The 19002-nt window shown below is 42.7% G+C and overlaps 1 protein-coding gene across 1 annotated transcript in view; it reads right to left on the reverse strand.

Moving 5' to 3' along the window:
• BMERB1 (bMERB domain containing 1) overlaps positions 1 to 4995 on the reverse strand; it is a 113049-nt gene extending 108054 nt beyond the window's left edge. The window contains exon 1 of the mRNA XM_028168058.2: positions 4742 to 4995. Coding sequence (XP_028023859.2) covers positions 4742 to 4847 — 106 coding nt within the window. The 5' untranslated portion in view covers positions 4848 to 4995. The remainder of the gene's footprint in view (positions 1 to 4741) is intronic.
• Positions 4996 to 19002: the final 14007 nt, after the last annotated feature.

The following is a 19002-nucleotide window of genomic DNA, read 5'->3' on the forward strand; positions in this document are numbered from 1 at the left end:
CCTGAAAGGTTGGCCAGTTTAATGATCTGTTTGCCAGTCGGCACACACCCTTGGATTTTTAAATAATTGTCATCTCTCCTGGGCTTATAGAAAGATTATCATTTGAGCTTTCCACTTTATTCCAATCTCCTACTCATAGCACATTTATTTCCACCTCTATGCTTTTGCCAATGCTGTTATCTCTCCTGGTATCTCCTACCCGCTGTGCCACCCTCCCCCACCTCCCCTGTCCAAAATCTTGATCATCCTTTAAGGCACACTCAAATCTTTCAAGAAACAGCCACGACCACTGACAACTGTGCTTTTAGAAAGCTCTGTGCGTTGTTAAAAGGCACCTTGTCTTTGTGCCTCCCCTAATTAATTACAGTTGGTTGAAAGCAATACTTTTATATATCTAACCACACTGAAATGTCACTATGCATTTTCCAACTGAGTAAAAAAAAACAAAAAACCTACTCACTTCTAGTGGAAATATGTTGTCAAAAGTGGATGGGAGCAATTCCTTAGACTCTTTCTCAAAGGAGAAAATACTAGGTGGTTTCCAAGGATGCAAAAGCCGTTTCCTACACCTTCCCATAAGGAAGAAGGTGGTATCTACACAATCATTACCTGGAATTCACAAAGAAATGCACGCAAGGAAAAAAAAAACTGACTGGCAGGCTGGAATGATCTCCTCCAATGCTATTGGGCACCATCCTCTTATGTTCTATTGCTGTGGTCCCCAACCTTTTTGGCACCAGGGACCGGTTTCGTGGAAGACAATTCTTCCACGGACCGGGGGTGGGGGAATGGTTTCAGGATGATTCATGGGCATTACATTTATTGTGCACTTTATATCTATTATTATTACATTGTAACATATAATGAAATAATTATACAACTCACCATAATACAGAATCAGTGGGAGCCCTGAGCTTGTTTTCACTTGTCTCCCACTGATAAGGTTTTGATATGAGTCTTCAAGCAATTGATTTATTATGGTCTCTGTGCAGTCAAACCTCTCTGCTAATGTTAATCTGTATTTGCAGCCGCTCCCCAGCGCTAGCGTCATAGCCTCAGCGCCACCTCAGATCATCAGGCATTAGATTCTCATAAGGAGCGCGCAACCTAGATCCCTCGCATGTGCAGTTCACAGTAGGGTTCGAGCTCCTATGAGAATCTAATGCCGCCGCGGATCTGACAGGAAGCAGAGCTCAGGCGGTAGTGCAATGATAGGGAGAGTCTGTAAATACAGATGAAGCTTCGCTCACCTGCCTGCTGCTCATCTCCTGCTGTATGGCCTGGTTCCTAACAGGCCACAGGCTGATACCGGTCCATGGCCCGGGGTTGGGGACCCCTGCCCTATTGTGACAACCATTCAGCATGGATTGAGTGCTTACTGTATGTCAAGCACTATGCTAAATGCATTATATGCATTATCTCATTTAATCCTCCCAACAGCCTGAAGTGGTCCTTACTATCCTGTTGGAAGATGTCACTGAGAGGATGGAACTGCCAGCTGACTCTTGAGCAGGACTGGGGTAATCGGAGGCTCCTCACCCCTCCCGTCCTTGAAATGTATATTCCACCCATTCTTCTCGCACTAGGAGCCAGTTCAAGGATGTGGCTTTGAGAGAGTAGGACATTGTTGAGACCATCGGATGGGATACACCACTGAACCCCATTAAGGCCTCTATATAAACTGTTGAGATTCTGGCGGGCCGGTGCAGAAATCTTGTGGCGCCCGAGACAAGCCTCGTATGTAAGTTCCCTTGTTGTTAAACCTGCCACCTACCAATCTGGAGTGGCTGTCTCTTTCTTTGGCCTCTTCTTGCCCTCTGAGTACGGGGCCAGTTTCAGATTTCAGCTGGCAAGTTCCCAAGGGTTCAAACCAACATATCCCCATTTTATAGATGAGACAGCTAACTTACAGAACGGTTCAGCAATTTTCCCAGGGTGACAAAGCAACAAAGTGTTAGAGCTGGTTTGGATCCATGTCACCTGATTTCAAAACTCTCATTCTTAGCTACTATACTATTTATATCTTCTACCTAGAAACTCTAGCTAACATTAAAGAGAACGGTTAATACAACCTTGACTGAAAATGACCAGTTTTGCAATCTTTTTCCCCTTTTCAAGTCTTTTTAAGTAACACCTACTCAGTGTTTAACATAAAATATTTAAATATGTGTAAAAGTTAAACAGAGAGTGTCTTCTTTTTAATGGGCCTCTCTTTTTCTCCAGCATTTCCTGCATAGCGACATTGGCTTGACAGTTATTATGCCACAGAATCAATAGTACTAATTTTTACACTTCGTTAATAAATAAGTGGAGGCCCCAGATGTTATGGGATGGACCCACAGATCCCCTGGGAGTTGAGAGAGATTCCAAAAAGAAAAAAAAGCCACTTTAATTAAAAAAAAAAAAAAAGTTAGGCTGCAGACAAGAGTCTAGAGATCAAAAGTCTAGATTCAAAAGTGAAACTCTGGATCAGTGCTTTAAGAAGATTTTGAATTTGAATAGGTAAAAATGAAAGAAAAAAAAAAGATTTGGGGATCCACACCAAAAGCAGATCATAAACTGTGGTCTTGCATCTGAATGGGAAGCAAGAGTCAGAATCTTTGTTGGTTTGGAAGAGAGAGGATAAGAAAGCCTTTCCGCCAAGCTTTTAACAGTTTGCAGCCTAAGACTTAGAAGTACAAAAATTTCAGGAGCGAAAATGCTATATATCAGGTTTTCACTGCAATTTTTCTGTATGCTTGGAATTTTTCCTAATAAAATGGTGAGAACATAAAAAAACATAAAAGAATTATTAGGGACCTGGCCAACATTGCAGCTTTAGTCCAGAGTGTTGCTTTATGTAATTCTTTGCAAAGGATAAAAGCAGGTTCTTTCTACAGATGTAGTAATAAAATAATGGAAGCAGCCAATATATTCAGCACTTACCTTGAGCTCTACCTACATCATCTTATTGAATGTTCACAATTAAGCCGTAAGGTATGTATTATTATCATCTCCGTTTCAGAGAACAGAGGCAGAGTGAGGCTTAAAAAAATGTGACTAGTTACAAATTCAGTCACATGCCAGCAAGGGGGCAGAGCCAGGATTCAAACCCAGGGCTTCTATTCTGCACAGACCCAGTAGTCTTTCAAGGCCACCGTGAACTCCAGAGACCAACAGGCTGCCACATACTTAAAATCACTAAATGTGTTCTGGGACTCTCAACAGATTTAGAAAGCTTCCTGAAAATGTGAAAGCAATACACCTTCAGGTTAAAAGCAGAGAGGGTTTCAGGGGCCCAACAAACCTGAGTTCAAATCCTGACTCTGCCACTTAAATCACATCACCTAGTAAGCCCCAATTTTTCCATCTATGTAAGGGGAGTCATAAGTCATAATATTCCCCTCAAGGAGGCTGTTCCAGGGATTGAATGAGAGGATGCATTTAAAGTTCTTAGCACAGGCAAGACCTAATACATGGCAATCTATCAACAAAAGGCAGCCATTGTGGGTATTATTTTGAGCTTGCAGGAAGACCAGAGACCCTCAGCCCTGGTGTCATGTTAAAGTATCAAAGCCAAAGGGTTTTGAAAGGATGAAATGGGAGGAAGGACCCATATTTTAAAAGGAGAAAGAAAAGAAAAGGAGAGAGGCTGGACACACTTTGGTTTCCAGGTGCAGAACTAAGACATTTGACTGTGATTTCTACTTGAACCCATGAAAACCAGAGTACAGTTGAGCCATTCTAAAAAGATCTTCTGAATTTGTAATTACAGGTACGGAGAAAGCACACACACAGACACACACACACACAATCTTCTACCAGGTGAAGACAGGAAAAGAGCATATTCACAATACTTCGGTCCAACATAGCTCAGCGCCAAGGCAGGAAGCTGAGGGTCCTTGTGAAGGGCGAGACGGCCCTTCCCAGCCCGGATGGAGGTACGGAGCTAAAGCAAGCAGTGCAAGGGCAGGGGACTGCTAAGTGCCCGGGGTTTGCAGGGAGGGCTGGTGACCCTGGGACCCCTGCAGCTGCCTCTATACTTTGAGAGCAGGAGTTTCAACTACTGCATCCTATTCATTAAAAACAAAAGATCCTTAGTTTATTTGTTAATGTTGTTGACCCCAAAATACCGTAGAGAGGAGCAGCAAATACAGTCTGTCCATTTCAGAACTGCCTTCTAGGATTGTACCCAAACCAGAGACTTTGAGTCAAGAGAGAAAGAAGGGCGTGCACAGGGTTAACCTTCCCCTAACCCTTTCCCTCCCACTCGCGACCCTGGAGAAGGCAAGGGAAGAAATGCTGGGAATTTCAGGTGTGCCCTGAACCTCACGCCGGGGGAGAAGCAAAAGCAGAAACCCAGCGGACACTCCCCCCTCTCCAGAGACGTGGGCGCTTTCCAGGATGGTCCAAAGGTTCCAGCGTCCCAGTGCATCCCGGGTGGAGAAAAGACCCTCCTCCCTGGGCTGCGGGAAAGACCCTACTTTCCAAGACCGGCTGCGAGCTTGGATCCGGGACTCCCGAGTCCACCCCAGGCTCCCGGCTCAGCTGCCTGGAGATTCCCGAGCCTCCCGGTGAAGCCCAACCCGGAGGCTTTTGTTCGAGGGAGAGCGCTTCGCAGCGCAGCGCATCCCCGCAGCGCTGAAAGCCCCGCTGCGGGGGCGCTTCCCTCGGTCCGCTCCCTACCAACCCCGCGCTCCCGCGACCACCCGCTCCAGCGCACGGATCCCCAACTGCCCCCACCCCCCGCCCGAATACTCACTTCTCCCCAGTCCCTCCGCTTTCCACGCCGTCTCCTCCACCGCCCCATAGCGCCTCAAAGGCTTCTCAGCTTCCAGATGGATGGACAAAGATTGCTTTAACTCCATCGCTGATCTCCGCGGGCAGGTCGACGGGTCTCCCTTTACTCCATCCCCGCTGCGGGTTGCAGGGAGGGAGGCGGCTCCAGCCAGCAGCGTCTTAAGGGGCCGGGCGCTCGTGACGTTGCTCCATCTCTTCCGCCGCCAGGGCCGGGGACAGCCGACTGGTACCTGGTGGTGGGGTGGAGGGGTGGAGAGAAGGATGAGGACGCATGCGCAATGTAGGCTTGGGGAGGGGAGCTTGGGGGCTGGGTAGACAGAAAAGAGGGTAGGTGATAACTCTACGAAGAACAACAAAACAACAACTAAAATAGAACCATCACAAAGGAAGTAAAAACAAGGCAGCAGCCCATACTGGGGCTTGTGGCGTCAGCGTGCTGCTAGGTTTTGAGTGGGATTTGTGAGAGCATCTCTATCTGGGGGCAATGGATCCATCTTTGTGGCGAGTGTACAGAAGCGTGAGTGTGGACCTGGATCTGTGGGTTCTGGGCTTGGCCGAGTGCGTTTTTGTGACAATCTCTGTCGTTTGCATCTGTGTGTATTCTGAATTTGAATTTGAATATAAAATGGGACAATCTTGTCTGCCGGTGCCTGTGTCCACTCTGTATGTGTTTGCATGAACTTCAGAGAGACATGAAACTATTTTGGACAGAAGTATAACAAAGCTATTTGGAACATGGGTCTTTACTTTCCAGAAACCCAGAGGTTTATCTTAACCAACAAAGCACGGCAGCATTAAAAGTACAAGGTAAAATCAGCAGCTAGACTGATTTTTAAAATAGTACTATTTGTTGAATGATGGCTAGGTGCTAAACACTCCCCAATAACTCTGTGAAACAGATACTGTTTTGTTAGCTTTGTTTTATAGAGGATGAAACTGAGGTGCAGCAAGATTAAGTTATTTGCCCAAATTCCCACACTTACCAAGTGGTCTGGTCAGCACTTGAATCCAGACTTCGACTCTTTATTGTACTGACCTTCTTGACTGCACAGGTATGTAGTTTTGTACTGGGTTGGGGGAGAAGCTCTATAGGACATGTGTTGTTCATTTGTTGTTTGTTGTTATTCTTAAGACATCATCTGGGGCAACTTTTGGTTTCCACACAGCTTGTGGAGGTATGAAAAGGCTTTAAGAAAATGATTTATCAACCAGCAGCAAGAGGCTTTAAAAATTTATGATCAGTAAAGTACTTCTAGGGCTTCCCTGGTGGTGCAGTGGTTGGGAATCAGCCTATCAATGCAGGGGACACAGGTTCAAGCCCTGGTCCAGAAAGATCCCACATGCCACAGGGCAACTAAGCTTATGTGCCACAGCTAACTGAGCCTGCACTCTAGAGTCCACATGCCACAGCTACTGAAGCCCATGTGCCATGACTACTGAAGCCTGCACACCTAGAGCCCATGCTCCGCAACAAGAGAAGGCACCGCAATGAGAAGCCTGTGTACCACAACGAAGAGTAGCCCCTGCTCACCGCAACTAGAGAAAGCCCGCATGCAGCAACAAAGACCCAACGCAGCCAAAAGTAAATAAATAAATAAATAAAAATTAAAAAAAAAAATAAAGTACTTCTAAATAGCTCATGAGAGAAAAAGGATAAAACAATGAAATATTTTAAATATTTAGACCTCGATAGTCATGAGAGTGTCACATATCAAAACTTGTAAGGTTATTATTTTTTTTTAATATATGTTTTTTAAAATTTATTTATTTATTTATTTATGGCTGTGTTGGGTCTTCGTTTCTGTGCGAGGGCTTTCTCCAGTTGCGGCGAGCGGGGACCACTCTTCATCGCAGTGTGCGGGCCTCCCACTGTCGCGGCCTCTCCCGTTGCGGAGCACGGGCTCCAGACGCGCAGGCTCAGTAGCTGTGGCTCACGGGCTTGGTTGCTCCGCGGCATGTGGGATCCTCCCAGACCAGGGCTCGAACCCATGTCCCCTGCATTGGCAGGCAGACTCTCAACCACTGCGCCACCAGGGAAGCCCCAAAACTTGTAAGTTTTGATGTAAGTAAATGCATAGCCTTAAATGCATGCATTTAAAAATGTAAGACTAAAAATAAATGGGTTAGGATGAATAAGTAAGCAAAATGTGGTCTTTCCATACAGTGGAATACTATTCAGCCTTTAAAAAGGAAGGGGATTCTGCAATATGCTACAACATGGATGAAACTTGAGGACATAATGCTAAGTGAAATAAGCCAGTCACAAAAAGACAAACACTGTACAATTCCACTTATGTGAGGTGCCTAGAGTAGTGAAAATCACAGGAACAGAAAGTAGAATGGTGGTTGCTGGAGACTAAGGGGAGGGAAGAATGCGGAGTTTTTGTTTAATGGGTATAGATTTGCAGTATTTCAAGATGAAAAGAGTTTTGGGGGTGGATGGGGGTAATGGATGCACAACAGTGTGAATGTATTTAATACCACTGAGCTGTACACTTAAAACTAGTTGAACTGGTTAAAAAAAAATCATTGTGTTCAACTGAAAAGACTATAAGAGAAAAGAAGAGATAAAACCTAAGTGAAGTAGAAAAATAATAATAAGAGCAAAAATTAAGGTAATAGGGACTTCCCTGGTGGCACAATGGTTAAGAATCTGCCTGCCAATGCAGGCGACATGGATTCAAACCCTGGTCCGGGAAGATCCCACATGCCACAGAGCAACTAAGCCCATGCACCACAACTACTGAGCCAGTGCTCTAGAGCCTGCGAGCCACAGCTACTGAGCCCACATGCCACAACTACTGAAGGCTGCGTACCTAGAGCCCATGCTCCACAACAAGAGAAGCCACTGCAATGAGAAGCCCGCTCACTGCAATGATGAGTAGCCCCTGCTCGCCGCAACTAGAGAAAGCCCGCGTGCAGCAATGAAGACCCAACACAGCCAAAAATAAATAAATTAAAACAACAACCACAACAACAACAACACTGAGTGGAGAAACTGGAACCCTCATACGTTGCTGGTGGAAATGTACAATGGTGCAGCCACTTTGGAAGACAGTCCGGCATTTTCTCAAAAGGGTAAACACAGTTATCTCATGACCCAGCAATTCCACTCCTTGGTATAGACCCACAAGAAATGAAAGATACAGCCACACAGAAACTTGTTTGAACAAATGTTCACAGCAGCATTATTCACAATAGCCAAAAAAGTGAAAACAACCCAAATGTCCATCAACTGATGAATGAATAAATAAAATGTGGTATATTCCTACAGGGGAATGTTACTTGGTAATAAAAAGGGATGAAGTACTGATACATGTTGCAACACGGTTAAATCTTGAAAATGCTATGCTAAGTGAAAGACACCAGTCACAATAGACCATAAGTTATATGATCCCATTTATATAAACTGTCTAGATTCTTTATCTACAGAGAAAACATTATCTATAGCAAATCAACAGAGAAAGAAAGTAGGTCAGTGGTTGCTTAGGGCTGGGGGTGGAGGAAAATAGGCGAAGGCAGGGACTGCTAAAGATAACAGGGTTTCCTTTTGGGTGAAAATGTTCTAAAATTGTGATGATGGTTGCATAACTCTAGTAATATACTAAAAACCCTTGAATATGTACCTTTAAAAGGGTGATTTGAATAGTATGTGAATTATATCTCAATAAAGCTATTAACAAAAAAATTAAATTGAATGGGATTTAACCATTTAAATCACAACACATTATCATGAGGTAAATGAAATGACTAAGGCCAGCCTGTGCAGCCAGCCAGCAGGGAATTCCAGGGGTCTGGCCACACAATCCAAATCTGTCCGGGTCCTACCTGGGGTTTGGCATTACCTGATAGTGGTTGTCCATTCTAGCTTGTGTGTGTGTGTGTTTTTCATATTCTTTTCCATTATGGTTTATTACAGGATATTGAATATAGTTTCCTGTGCTAAACATAAAGACCTTGTTGTTTATCCATTCCATATATAATCGTTTGCATCTGCTAATCCCATACCCCAGATCCATCCTTCCCCCATCAGATTGTGTGTTGATGGATATCACTTGAGGTCCCGTGGCAATTGGAATTTCCAAAACAATGACAGTGATTCCAGGTCAGTGATTCCCCAGTTAGTGGCTCAATTACATGGGCCCGATTCAGAAAAATTAGGCTAGGCGAACACCTCCCCACCCATCAGCCCACCCCTGCCAACCCTTCTGTCTCCCACTTAATATGTACTTTGGCCAGCATTATCCTGGGGTTTTAGTGAATTAGACATTTTGCTACTAGTATATAGGCTATATGTTAGTAGGACTACAGTTATGCTTCTGTATCTGGAGAGATAGTAAAAGTTTCAATTGTAATACAAACGTATTCATGAAAGAACATCAGAAGGATAATTTCCCATTTCCATGATATGTCTTTCATTCCAGTTTAAATCATGGAGAAAGGGGGAAAACGTGGGGATGGAGATGCACTGATATTGTTCAAGCTATTTTTACTCTCACAAAATGGGTCCCTCCCCTAGTAGCCCCAATTTCTCCTAATAGATCATTTTTTATTAAAGCATATCATTTATCAGCCTTGTCTCTCTTTGATTCCTGGAAAACATTCCTTGAATATTTCAAGGAAAGACGTTACTAGCCATTTAAGTGGAATGCCCCCCATAATCAGTATGGCATTATACCTTGTATTCCAGCTGAATCACATCCTGTCAGTCACACACTCTGATTATAGAAACAGTGGAATAGCCAGAGAAGAATTGATCTGTGTGCCTGTAGAGAACAAACGTATGGACACAAAGGGGGGAAAGTGGGGGGGCGGGGGATGAATTCGGAGATTGGGATTGACATACATACACTAATATGTATAAAATGGATAACTAATAAGAACCTGCTGTATAAAAAATAAATAAAATAAAATTCAAAAGTTCAAAAAAAAAAAAACTGGGGAAAAAAAAAAGAATTCATCTGTGTTTCAATGCAATGAAAAGCCTAATGCAGAGGGAAAACAAAATCTCCCTGTGTCTCAAAGAAATATAAGAAGTGTTGCTTCTAGAACGTGGGAATTCCAGAAACTATGATTTGCATGAGAAGAAACATTAATTTTAAGATTCAGAAGAAAAAGTTCTAGAGGTTAGGGTCATAGATGGAAGTCAGGCTGCTTGAGTGAGATCCTGACTCCATGATTGGAAGCTATTTACCTTAAACCAACTATGGAAGCTGTCCAAGAGATAGTTTCCTTTCCTGTAAAATGGGGTTAATTATGAAACATGCTTAGTACAGCACATGGCACAGAATAAATATTCAATAAATGTCATTTATTCTATTAATTTCATCACTGCTATCATTACTTGAAGTTAAAAGTTGGCTTCCGTGTTGTGCTGTAGTCATCAAAATATCAAGATCATCCTTACATAAATCCTAGAATATGCAACTCTATGAAGTCATTACATTTGTCATAATAATATTCCTAATTTTACAGACTCCTTCCAAGGGAGATCGGTGTTATCCAGTATTAACACGTTCCTAAATTGATGGTTAGCAGATATCTTGGAGTTCCACAGATGAGGAGTTTCAGGAAGCAGTGAAAGAGATTCACAGAGAAGGACTGGAAAATGCAAAAACTGGACCAGGTTGCATGCCTCCTGCACAGTCCAGGAGCCTACCCCATGTCAACTGTTCTGCAAAGAAGCTGTCACTTACGCTTGCAAGGCAGACTCCAAAGCAGAACCGTACACTTTCATCAGGCAGAGTTGGGATTAGTACAGCTCTCTTCTCTCATCAAAACTGGGTTGTTTTGTTGGTGTGTTTCATTTGTTTATTTTTTATTTTTATTTTTTATTTTTATTTTTTATTTTTATTTTTTATTTTTTTTGGTGTGTTCCATTTGTAAAGTCAGTGATCAATATCTTAAGAAGGCATCGCTTTCATAAAGCAGATCTGGGGTTTTAGTGTTTCATTTCTATAATAAAATAACATATCATTAGTTTCCAACCCACATAAACACAAGACACACTTGGGACATGTTAGTAGGCATGTAAAGAATATTACCTGTAGAGCAGAGTGATAAAAAAAACTTGGGCTCTGTCGTCCTGGCTCCACCACTTACTAGCGGTATGACCTTGGGCAAGTCACTTCCTCTCTATTCTACTGAAAATGCGCTAAAGATCCCTAATGGCCTATTTTTTGTCACATCCAATAGCTTCTTTCCAGTCATCATCCTATTTAATCTCTCCAGAAATATGTAACGTTGTGGACCAGACCCTACTCCAAACTCCCTCTCTACCCAGTTTCCAGGACATGCTCTCTCCTGTCCTCTTGGCTCCCACTCCTGCTGTTCCAGTCCTCCCTTCTCGTCTCCTTCACAAGCTCTTTCTCCATCACTCACCCCCTTCAGTTAAGGTTCCCAGTGTTTATCCCTTTCATCTTCTCCTCTTCTCATTCTTCACCTCTTCCTAGTTAAACCTATCTTTTGTTCAATCTCCATCTCCAGCCCCCGTCCTTCTCTCCTCTTAGAAATATCCAGCAGTCGTGGGGAAATTGATAAAAAGAGGAAAATGGATTTGGAAGAGAAAATAGAGTTAAAGAGAGTTCCAGAAAGCACACTGTGTATTCCTCTTAAAGGAGGCTTAGAAGAGAGAAAAGAAGCTGAGGAAACATATGCCGAAGACTTCGGACCTGAAATCCTGCATCTGTTGGAGAGCAGGGAGCTGGTACTTCTGCCCAAAGTGCTCAAGGAGTGGGATCAGGTGTTTTGGCTGTGCTGGGGCATGAAGTTATTAGGAGTGAAGTCAATGCTACATGCCTGTAAGAGGGTGGCGGGGGAGAGTCTGAAAAAAAGTCCCCAGGGCATGTGGGGACTCTATTATGGTGCTTTCTGTTTTTCAACGTTTATTGAGTGGTTACTGTGTACCAAGCACTTTACAAGACTTACCCTTCTTAACTCTATACTCTGAACAGTGTCCTGTGAGATCAGGGTTTGTAGCTACAGAGAGGTTGTAGTTTGCCAGTAAGTGGCAGCACCTGCATTCAGTCTCAGTCGGCCAGTCTCAGAGTCCAAACACTTAACCACAATCCCACATCCCCTCTCAAAGCTTTCCTTTCTCCTCCAGGAATCACCATGGCAACAGCCAGGAGGAGGGATTTATAACCTCAACCTGAACATGTTCAAAATCAGGCTCCTTATATTTCCCCCCAAACCTGCTCCACCTCAATTAGAAATCTCGGATTTAGCCTCTGTACCTTACTCTCAAATATTCCACACTCTTTTACACATAGCCAGTCAACAAACCCTGTTGATTCTACCTTGGAAATCTCTCCAAAATCCAATTGTCCTCTTCATTCCCACTGCCCTGCTCTAGCTCAATGCTGCATCACCTTTTTCCCAGACTATTGCAGAAAAACATCTTTTCTGGTTTTTTTTCCCTACTGGAGACTATTCTCCACATTGCTTCTAAAATTATCTTTATTTTTTATTATTTTTTTAGTATTTATTTATTTATTTGGTTGCACCAGGTCTTAGTTGAGGCAGGTGGGCTCCTTAGTTGTGGCTCCCTGGCTCCTTAGTTGTAGCACGTGGCCTCCTTACTTGCGGCATGCATGTGGGATCTAGTTCCCTGACCAGGGATCGAACCTGGGGCCTCTGCACTGGGAGCGAGGAGTTTAATCCACTGCACCACCAGGGAAGTCCCCTAAAATTATCTTTAAAACGCACACACAAAAGCACACACACACACACACACACATACACACATGCAATGCCACTCTTACGCTTAAAAGCCTCCACTGGATTCCTGCTGCCTGCAGAGTAATTTACATAAGCAATCTCCTTCGTTTTGAGGACCATCCGGTTATTCCCAACTTCCTGAGATTATCAAGAAAACCATGAGGAGAGTCTTGCAGTTAAAGCTTTGTAGATGTCCTTTTATTTCCTTAGGATGAATTCCTTAAAGTGAAATTGCTAAATCAAAGGATATGCACATTGTCAAAGGCATTTGATGCCTATTATTAAGCTGTTCTCCAGAAATGCTTAACTTACTTACACTCGCCAGAAGTGTGTACTACAACTTACTAGAATTCACATGTTTTCATGGGTATACCCACGGAGTGGAAATGTGTTCTATTCACTTTCAAATAATCAGCTGGAATACTGAACGGCACATGGTACTCAGCAAATGTTTGCTGAATGAATGAAGAACTGAATAAACAAAAGAAAAGTCCATTTGTGAAAAGCTCCCTGACTTGTGTATAGCTTAAAATAAGCATATCATAACACAACTTCTAGATGTTGTCTGAATCTGACTGTTTCATGTAGAATTAATCCAGTAGCATCCTTTGGCACATGGGATTGATATTTATGGGATGCTCCACAACAGTGCTCCATCCAGGGAACAAAATCTTTGCTTCCTATCCATATTCATTACACATGTACAGACCCAATCTTATTGTAATTTCTTCAATTTTCCATCATCACCTATGCAGGTTAGAGGCTATCTGGAAAGGAGTTAACCTAAACAGTAAAATGAGTAAAAGGGTGCTAAAATTTCACAAATCTATATTTCCAGATGTGTACACTCGGCCCTCTGTATCTGTGTGTTTCACACCTGCAGATTCAACCAACAACAGAATAAAAATGTTTTGGGGAAAATAATTCCAAAAAGTTCCAAAAAGCAAAACTTGCATTTGCTGCTCACTGGCAACTATTTACATAGCGTTTACATTATATTTATAACTATTTACATAGCATTTACCTTGTGTTAGGTATTATAAGTACTCTAGAGATGATTTAAAGTATACAGGAGGGGGCTTCCCTGGTGGCACAGTAGTTAAGAATCCGCCTGCCAATGCAGGAGACATGGGTTAGAGCCCTGGTCCAGGAAGATCCCACATGCCTCGGGGTAACTAAGCCTGTGCGCCACAACTACTGAGCCTGTGCTCTAGAGCCTGTGAGCCACAACTACTGAGCCTGCGTGCCACAACTACTGAGCCCACATGCCTAGAGCCTGTGCTCCGCAACAAAAGAAGCCACCGCAATGAGAAGCCCGCGCACCACAATGAAGAGTAGCCCCCGCTCGCCACAACTAGAGAAAGCCCGCGTGCAGCAATGAAGACCCAATGCAGCCAAAAATAAATACATAAATAAATTTATTTTAAAAATAAATAAATAAAACAAAGTATACGGGAGGATGCGTGTAGATTATAAGCAAAACCTGCACCATTCTATATAAGGGACTTGAGCATCTGTGGCTGTTGTATCCAGGGGGTCCTGGGACCAAAAGCCCAGGGATACCAAGGGATGACTGCATATGCATCTCTCTGTTGTACAGCTCTGCTAGAATAAATGTCCCCAAAGCATCTCAATTTAAATCCCTTCCTTCCAAAACCTTCCACAGGTGGTAACAGTTTCCTTCCAGCCAGTCAGTCAAGCCAGAAAATGTGTATTTTGTCCTATAAATCTTACTGATATTGCCTAGGTACATCTGAATTTATCAACCTAGACTATCCCTTCCTCCCTACTTCTACTCCCATTGAACTAATTTGGGCTCAAATGATCGCTACCCCTGACAATAATTTTCATCACTGATTTTTAGCAGGCTAGAGATATATTCAGTGTTACTCCTGAAAGGTCATTTGATGGTCCTAAGGAGAATGGGATGGAGGAGTGGAGGTGGCATAAAACTAGAGGTAGGGATATCAGTTGAGAGACTCTAGTGGTAAAATACATAAGTACTTCCCAAAGTTTTTTATTTTTAATAAATTTATTTTATTTTTATTTATTTATTTTTGGCTGTGTTGGGTCTTCATTGCTGTGCGTGGGCTTTCTTTAGTTGCAGCGAGCGGGGGCTACTCTTCGCTGCGGTGCGCATGCTTCTCATTGCGGTGGCTTCTCGTTGCAGAGCATGGGCTGTAGGCGCGCAGGCTTCAGTAGTTGTGGCTCACGGGCTCCAGAGCGCAGGCTCAGCAGTTGTGGCGCACAGGCTTAGTTGCTCCGCGGCATGTGGGATCTTCCTGGACCAGAGATTGAACCTGTGTCCCCTGCATTGGCAGGCGGATTCTTAACCACTGCACCACCAGGAAGCCCCTTCCCAAAGCTTAACATGTTAAAATGGACCCTCTGATCCAGATGGTCTGGGGTGAGGGTCTGAGATTCTTAGATGTTCTCAAGTGATGTCAAGGCTGCAGGTCCATGGACCGCACTTTGAGTAGCAAGACTTTACACGAGAAACAATGAGGGCTTGAAACAAAAAATGACAGTGGAATGAAAAGGAGGGCATGGACTAACGAGATATTAAAGAGACATGACTTGTTGACCTGAGCTACCTGAAGTTACCTGAGCATGAGGTAGCCACACTGAGTTGACACAGCTCCTGCGAATAGTACAGAAGGGATGTTTGAATTAATCTGTGTAACTTTGCTTTAGAATGATAGCTTTTTGGAAGTAACTCTCAGTCCTTTATGTTATCTTTAAGGATCCATGGAGATATTGGTACCCTCCAGTTAAGATTCTGTGGCAATATAAATTTTTCAAAAGCGTAAAGTCAGATGAAATAGAAAACATTTACTCAGCACATACCATGAGCCAGTCACTCCATGCCTCTGCATATGTTACTCCTTCTCTTTGAATATCTCCATGCTCACATCACTCACACACACACACACACACACACACACACACACGACTTAACAATTTCTTCCTTTGTGTCACTGCCACATCTTTAATATACTTCTTATCACACTGCACTGGAAATGCTGAAAGCAATTCTACAGTCATAGAAAGTGTGGGTTTGGGAGCCAATCGAACTTCAGTTCAAATCATAGCTCTGCCATGTATTGGGTTGATGATGAAGACAAGTACCTTTGCTTCCTCAGTTATAAAAATGGAGGCGCCATCTACTGTGAGGTCATGTGTAGCTTTCAAGATGCTTTCCTTCAAGTAACAGGAAACCTAATTCACAGTGGTTTAAACAAGGAAGAGAACCTATCAGCTACTGAAACAGAAAAGCCCAGAGGTAAAGCAAGCTTTGAAATAGGCTAGTGTAGAGATTAAGAAATCATCAGGGTTTCTCTGAGATTCTTTCAGTGATATACTCCACTTCCTGTGCCCTTCATGCTAATAAAAATGGTTAGAGCAGTTCTAGCACTCACGTCTGTATTAATACCCCAACCTGAAAATAAGAATGCCTTTGTTTGGTGTTCCCAGCTAAAGTTAGGAGTATCACTCTCCTAATGCCTAATTGGACCACTGCAGGTCACATGGCCATCCCTGAACCAATCACTGTAACTACAGGCAGGAAATGCACTGATTGGCTTCACCTTGGTCAGGTGCTCCATCCTTTGAGCCAGGAGTGGAATCACCCTCCCTGAGGATCTCCAAACAGGAACTGGGAGCTGTAGGGAAGAAGGGTGGAAAATGGATGCTGGAGAGGCAGCTGACAACTATTCACTATACCACACCCATTAGTACATTATACAAAGGGCGTGGCACAGAATCTTGTCTGCAGTTTGTGGGCGCACAGTAAGTGGTAGCTGTAATTTGCTTATAAGTCTATCTACTAGACCAGAAGCAAACTGAGAATGGGGTCCTTCTCAGCTCAGGCGTCCCTCATGCCTAGCACAGCACCTGGGACATAGCGTAAATATTTGCTGAATTAATGGTAATGGTTGGAATGGGAAATACAATGTGATAGAGTTATAGAAATTATTACAAGAAAAAAAAGAGGATCCTATGACTTAAGGGAATATGAAAACATACACTGTTGCTGGTCCACGACACTGATAAGATAACCAAGCTGGATACAGTTGAATTACAGACTGGGGTTTAAATGGGAATAAATTTCAGTATATATTTTTAGGGGTCTGCTCTAATTTTGGGTCAATTCAGAAAAGAAATGCTAAGTGAAGTGTCTTTATCTGCTTTGCCTGGCTTGGGAGTAGAAGAGAAGAAAATCAACCTTTTTCTTTCCCCCTTAAATCTGTTCAAGAAGTGTTGCTTGAGCATGCGCTACATGATCCCATATTATATAGGAAAATAAGTTTCAAGAGGATGGCTGATCTCATCTATTATTTTGTGGATCTTAAGAATCAATGTCAATTAAAAAGACACTAACATCGATTAATCCCACTATGTGCCAGGTGCTGTCCTTCAAGCTTTCACAAATGTGATCTCTTTTAATCCTGAGTAAATTGAGGCTGTGAAAGGTTAAGCTCCTTACCCAGGATCACACAACTAATAAATAAAGACCCCGGTGCCGAGAGGCACATGCCTCAGAACCACTCTTCTTGTTACTAGAAAAGATTTCCTTGTATAAACCTCAGGGACTTTACAAGGGAAATATTGGATTACGGTAATATGACTCATTAGCCCAATTTAATATTACCTATTCATTATAATGATGCTTGCATAGCAGAGAATGCTGTTGTATTTCTGCCTCTGGCTCAGATCACAGGAACTATGAACATAGGCTAATTACATGACCTACATACTCTATCAATATTAAGAACATTTTTAATTGCTCTTATTTATGTGGTTGAAAATATATGGTCTAATTTTGGTCAGCAGTAGCATCTAGGTAATGCTGACTCAGAAGGGAAACATTTGTTGTTGCCATGAGAAATGCAAGAGAAAAGCTGAATCACACTGTACCACATCAGATGTTACCACTATTAATATAACGTGCTGAATAGTGAGCAAGATGGAATCAGACCATCTCTGACCAACAGGTTCATCATTCTACCAGTGGACAGATCCAAGAAATGTCACGGTACTACGTCCTTACGTTGTATTATGTTTTTATCAACTAAGCTTATAATTAGTGTGTGGTTATCTGGTCAATGACACCAGTGTAGTGTACCATCCAAAAAGGGGATTGCAAACTCAATGCGTTCAGGGGCCAGGTGGGTAATGGAAATGAACACATTGGGCGGGTTGTCAGACGTAGGGAGTGAAGTCTATAGTGAACTCTCCAATGGAAGTAGATTTTTCAGGAGATGCCAGAAACCCAGGTTTTTGATATGAAATTTCCCATCTTCAAACCGTGTGATTGCCATAAAAGCACTCTTATGGGCCAGATTTGTCCATTCTCCCCTACATGCCTCTGTTAAAAGACTCCTAGTTCATCTCTCATTTCTGTCTTCTTCTATCCTATGGAAGTCTGAACTTGCTTGGGTTCCAGTTTTCTTTTTGAGATAAGAGTTTCTGATACATGCTGTAGTTGTCTATTTGAGACACTGAGAAATTAAATCAATTTTAAAATTTTTATTATTTTTTATACAATTGTTAAAGGTTACACTCCATTTACAGTTATTACAAAATATTGACTATATTCCCTATGTTGTACAATTCATCCTTGTAGCCTATCTTATGCCCAATAGTTTGTACCTCCCTCTCCCCCACTCCTATATTGCACACCCCCAACTGGTAACCACCAGTTTGTTCTCTGTATCTGTGAGTCTGCTTCTTTTTTGTTATATTCACTAGTTTGTAGTAGTGTTTAGATTCCACATATAAGTGATATACAGTATTTGTGTTTCTCTATCTGACTTATTTCACTTAGCATAATGCCTTCCAAGTCCATCCATGTTGCTGCAAATGGCAAAATTTCATTCTTTTTTATGGCTGAGTAGTATTCTACTGCCATACACACCATATACATACGACATCTTCTTTATCCATCCATCTCTTGATGGACACTTAGGTAGCTTCCATATCTTGGCTATTGTAAACAATGCAATTTTTTTTTTTTTGGCCGCACCGCGCACTTGCAGGGTCTTAGTTCTCCGACCAGGGACTGAACCCAGGCCCTCAGCAGTGAAAGTGTGGAGTCCTAGCCACTGGACCACCAGGGATTTCCTAATAATGCAATTTTAAAATAAACTGTTTCTGCTTTATGGTCTTCATTTATTCAATCAAAAATGTCTCTTGAGTACCTATTATAGGCCAGGTGTTTTTCTGGGAGCTTGGGATACATCAGTCAGCAAAACAGACAAAGAATCCTGCCCCCCTGGAGCTTGGGGGAAGAGAAGGGTGGAAACATGCAATAAACAATAAACATAATAAATAAATAAACTATATAGGATAGTAGAAGAAGACGTTACAGCTATGGAAAAATAAAGTAGAGCCGAGTAAGGAGGATTGGGAGAGTAGAGCGGAAAGGGGGGCCAATGACAATTTTAACCAGGGTGGTAGGGGCAGACCTTATTGAGAAGATACATTTAAGCAAAGAATTGAAGG

This window comes from Balaenoptera acutorostrata, chromosome 15, assembly GCF_949987535.1.
Source record: "Balaenoptera acutorostrata chromosome 15, mBalAcu1.1, whole genome shotgun sequence".
Classification (NCBI taxonomy): Eukaryota; Metazoa; Chordata; class Mammalia; order Artiodactyla; family Balaenopteridae; genus Balaenoptera; species Balaenoptera acutorostrata.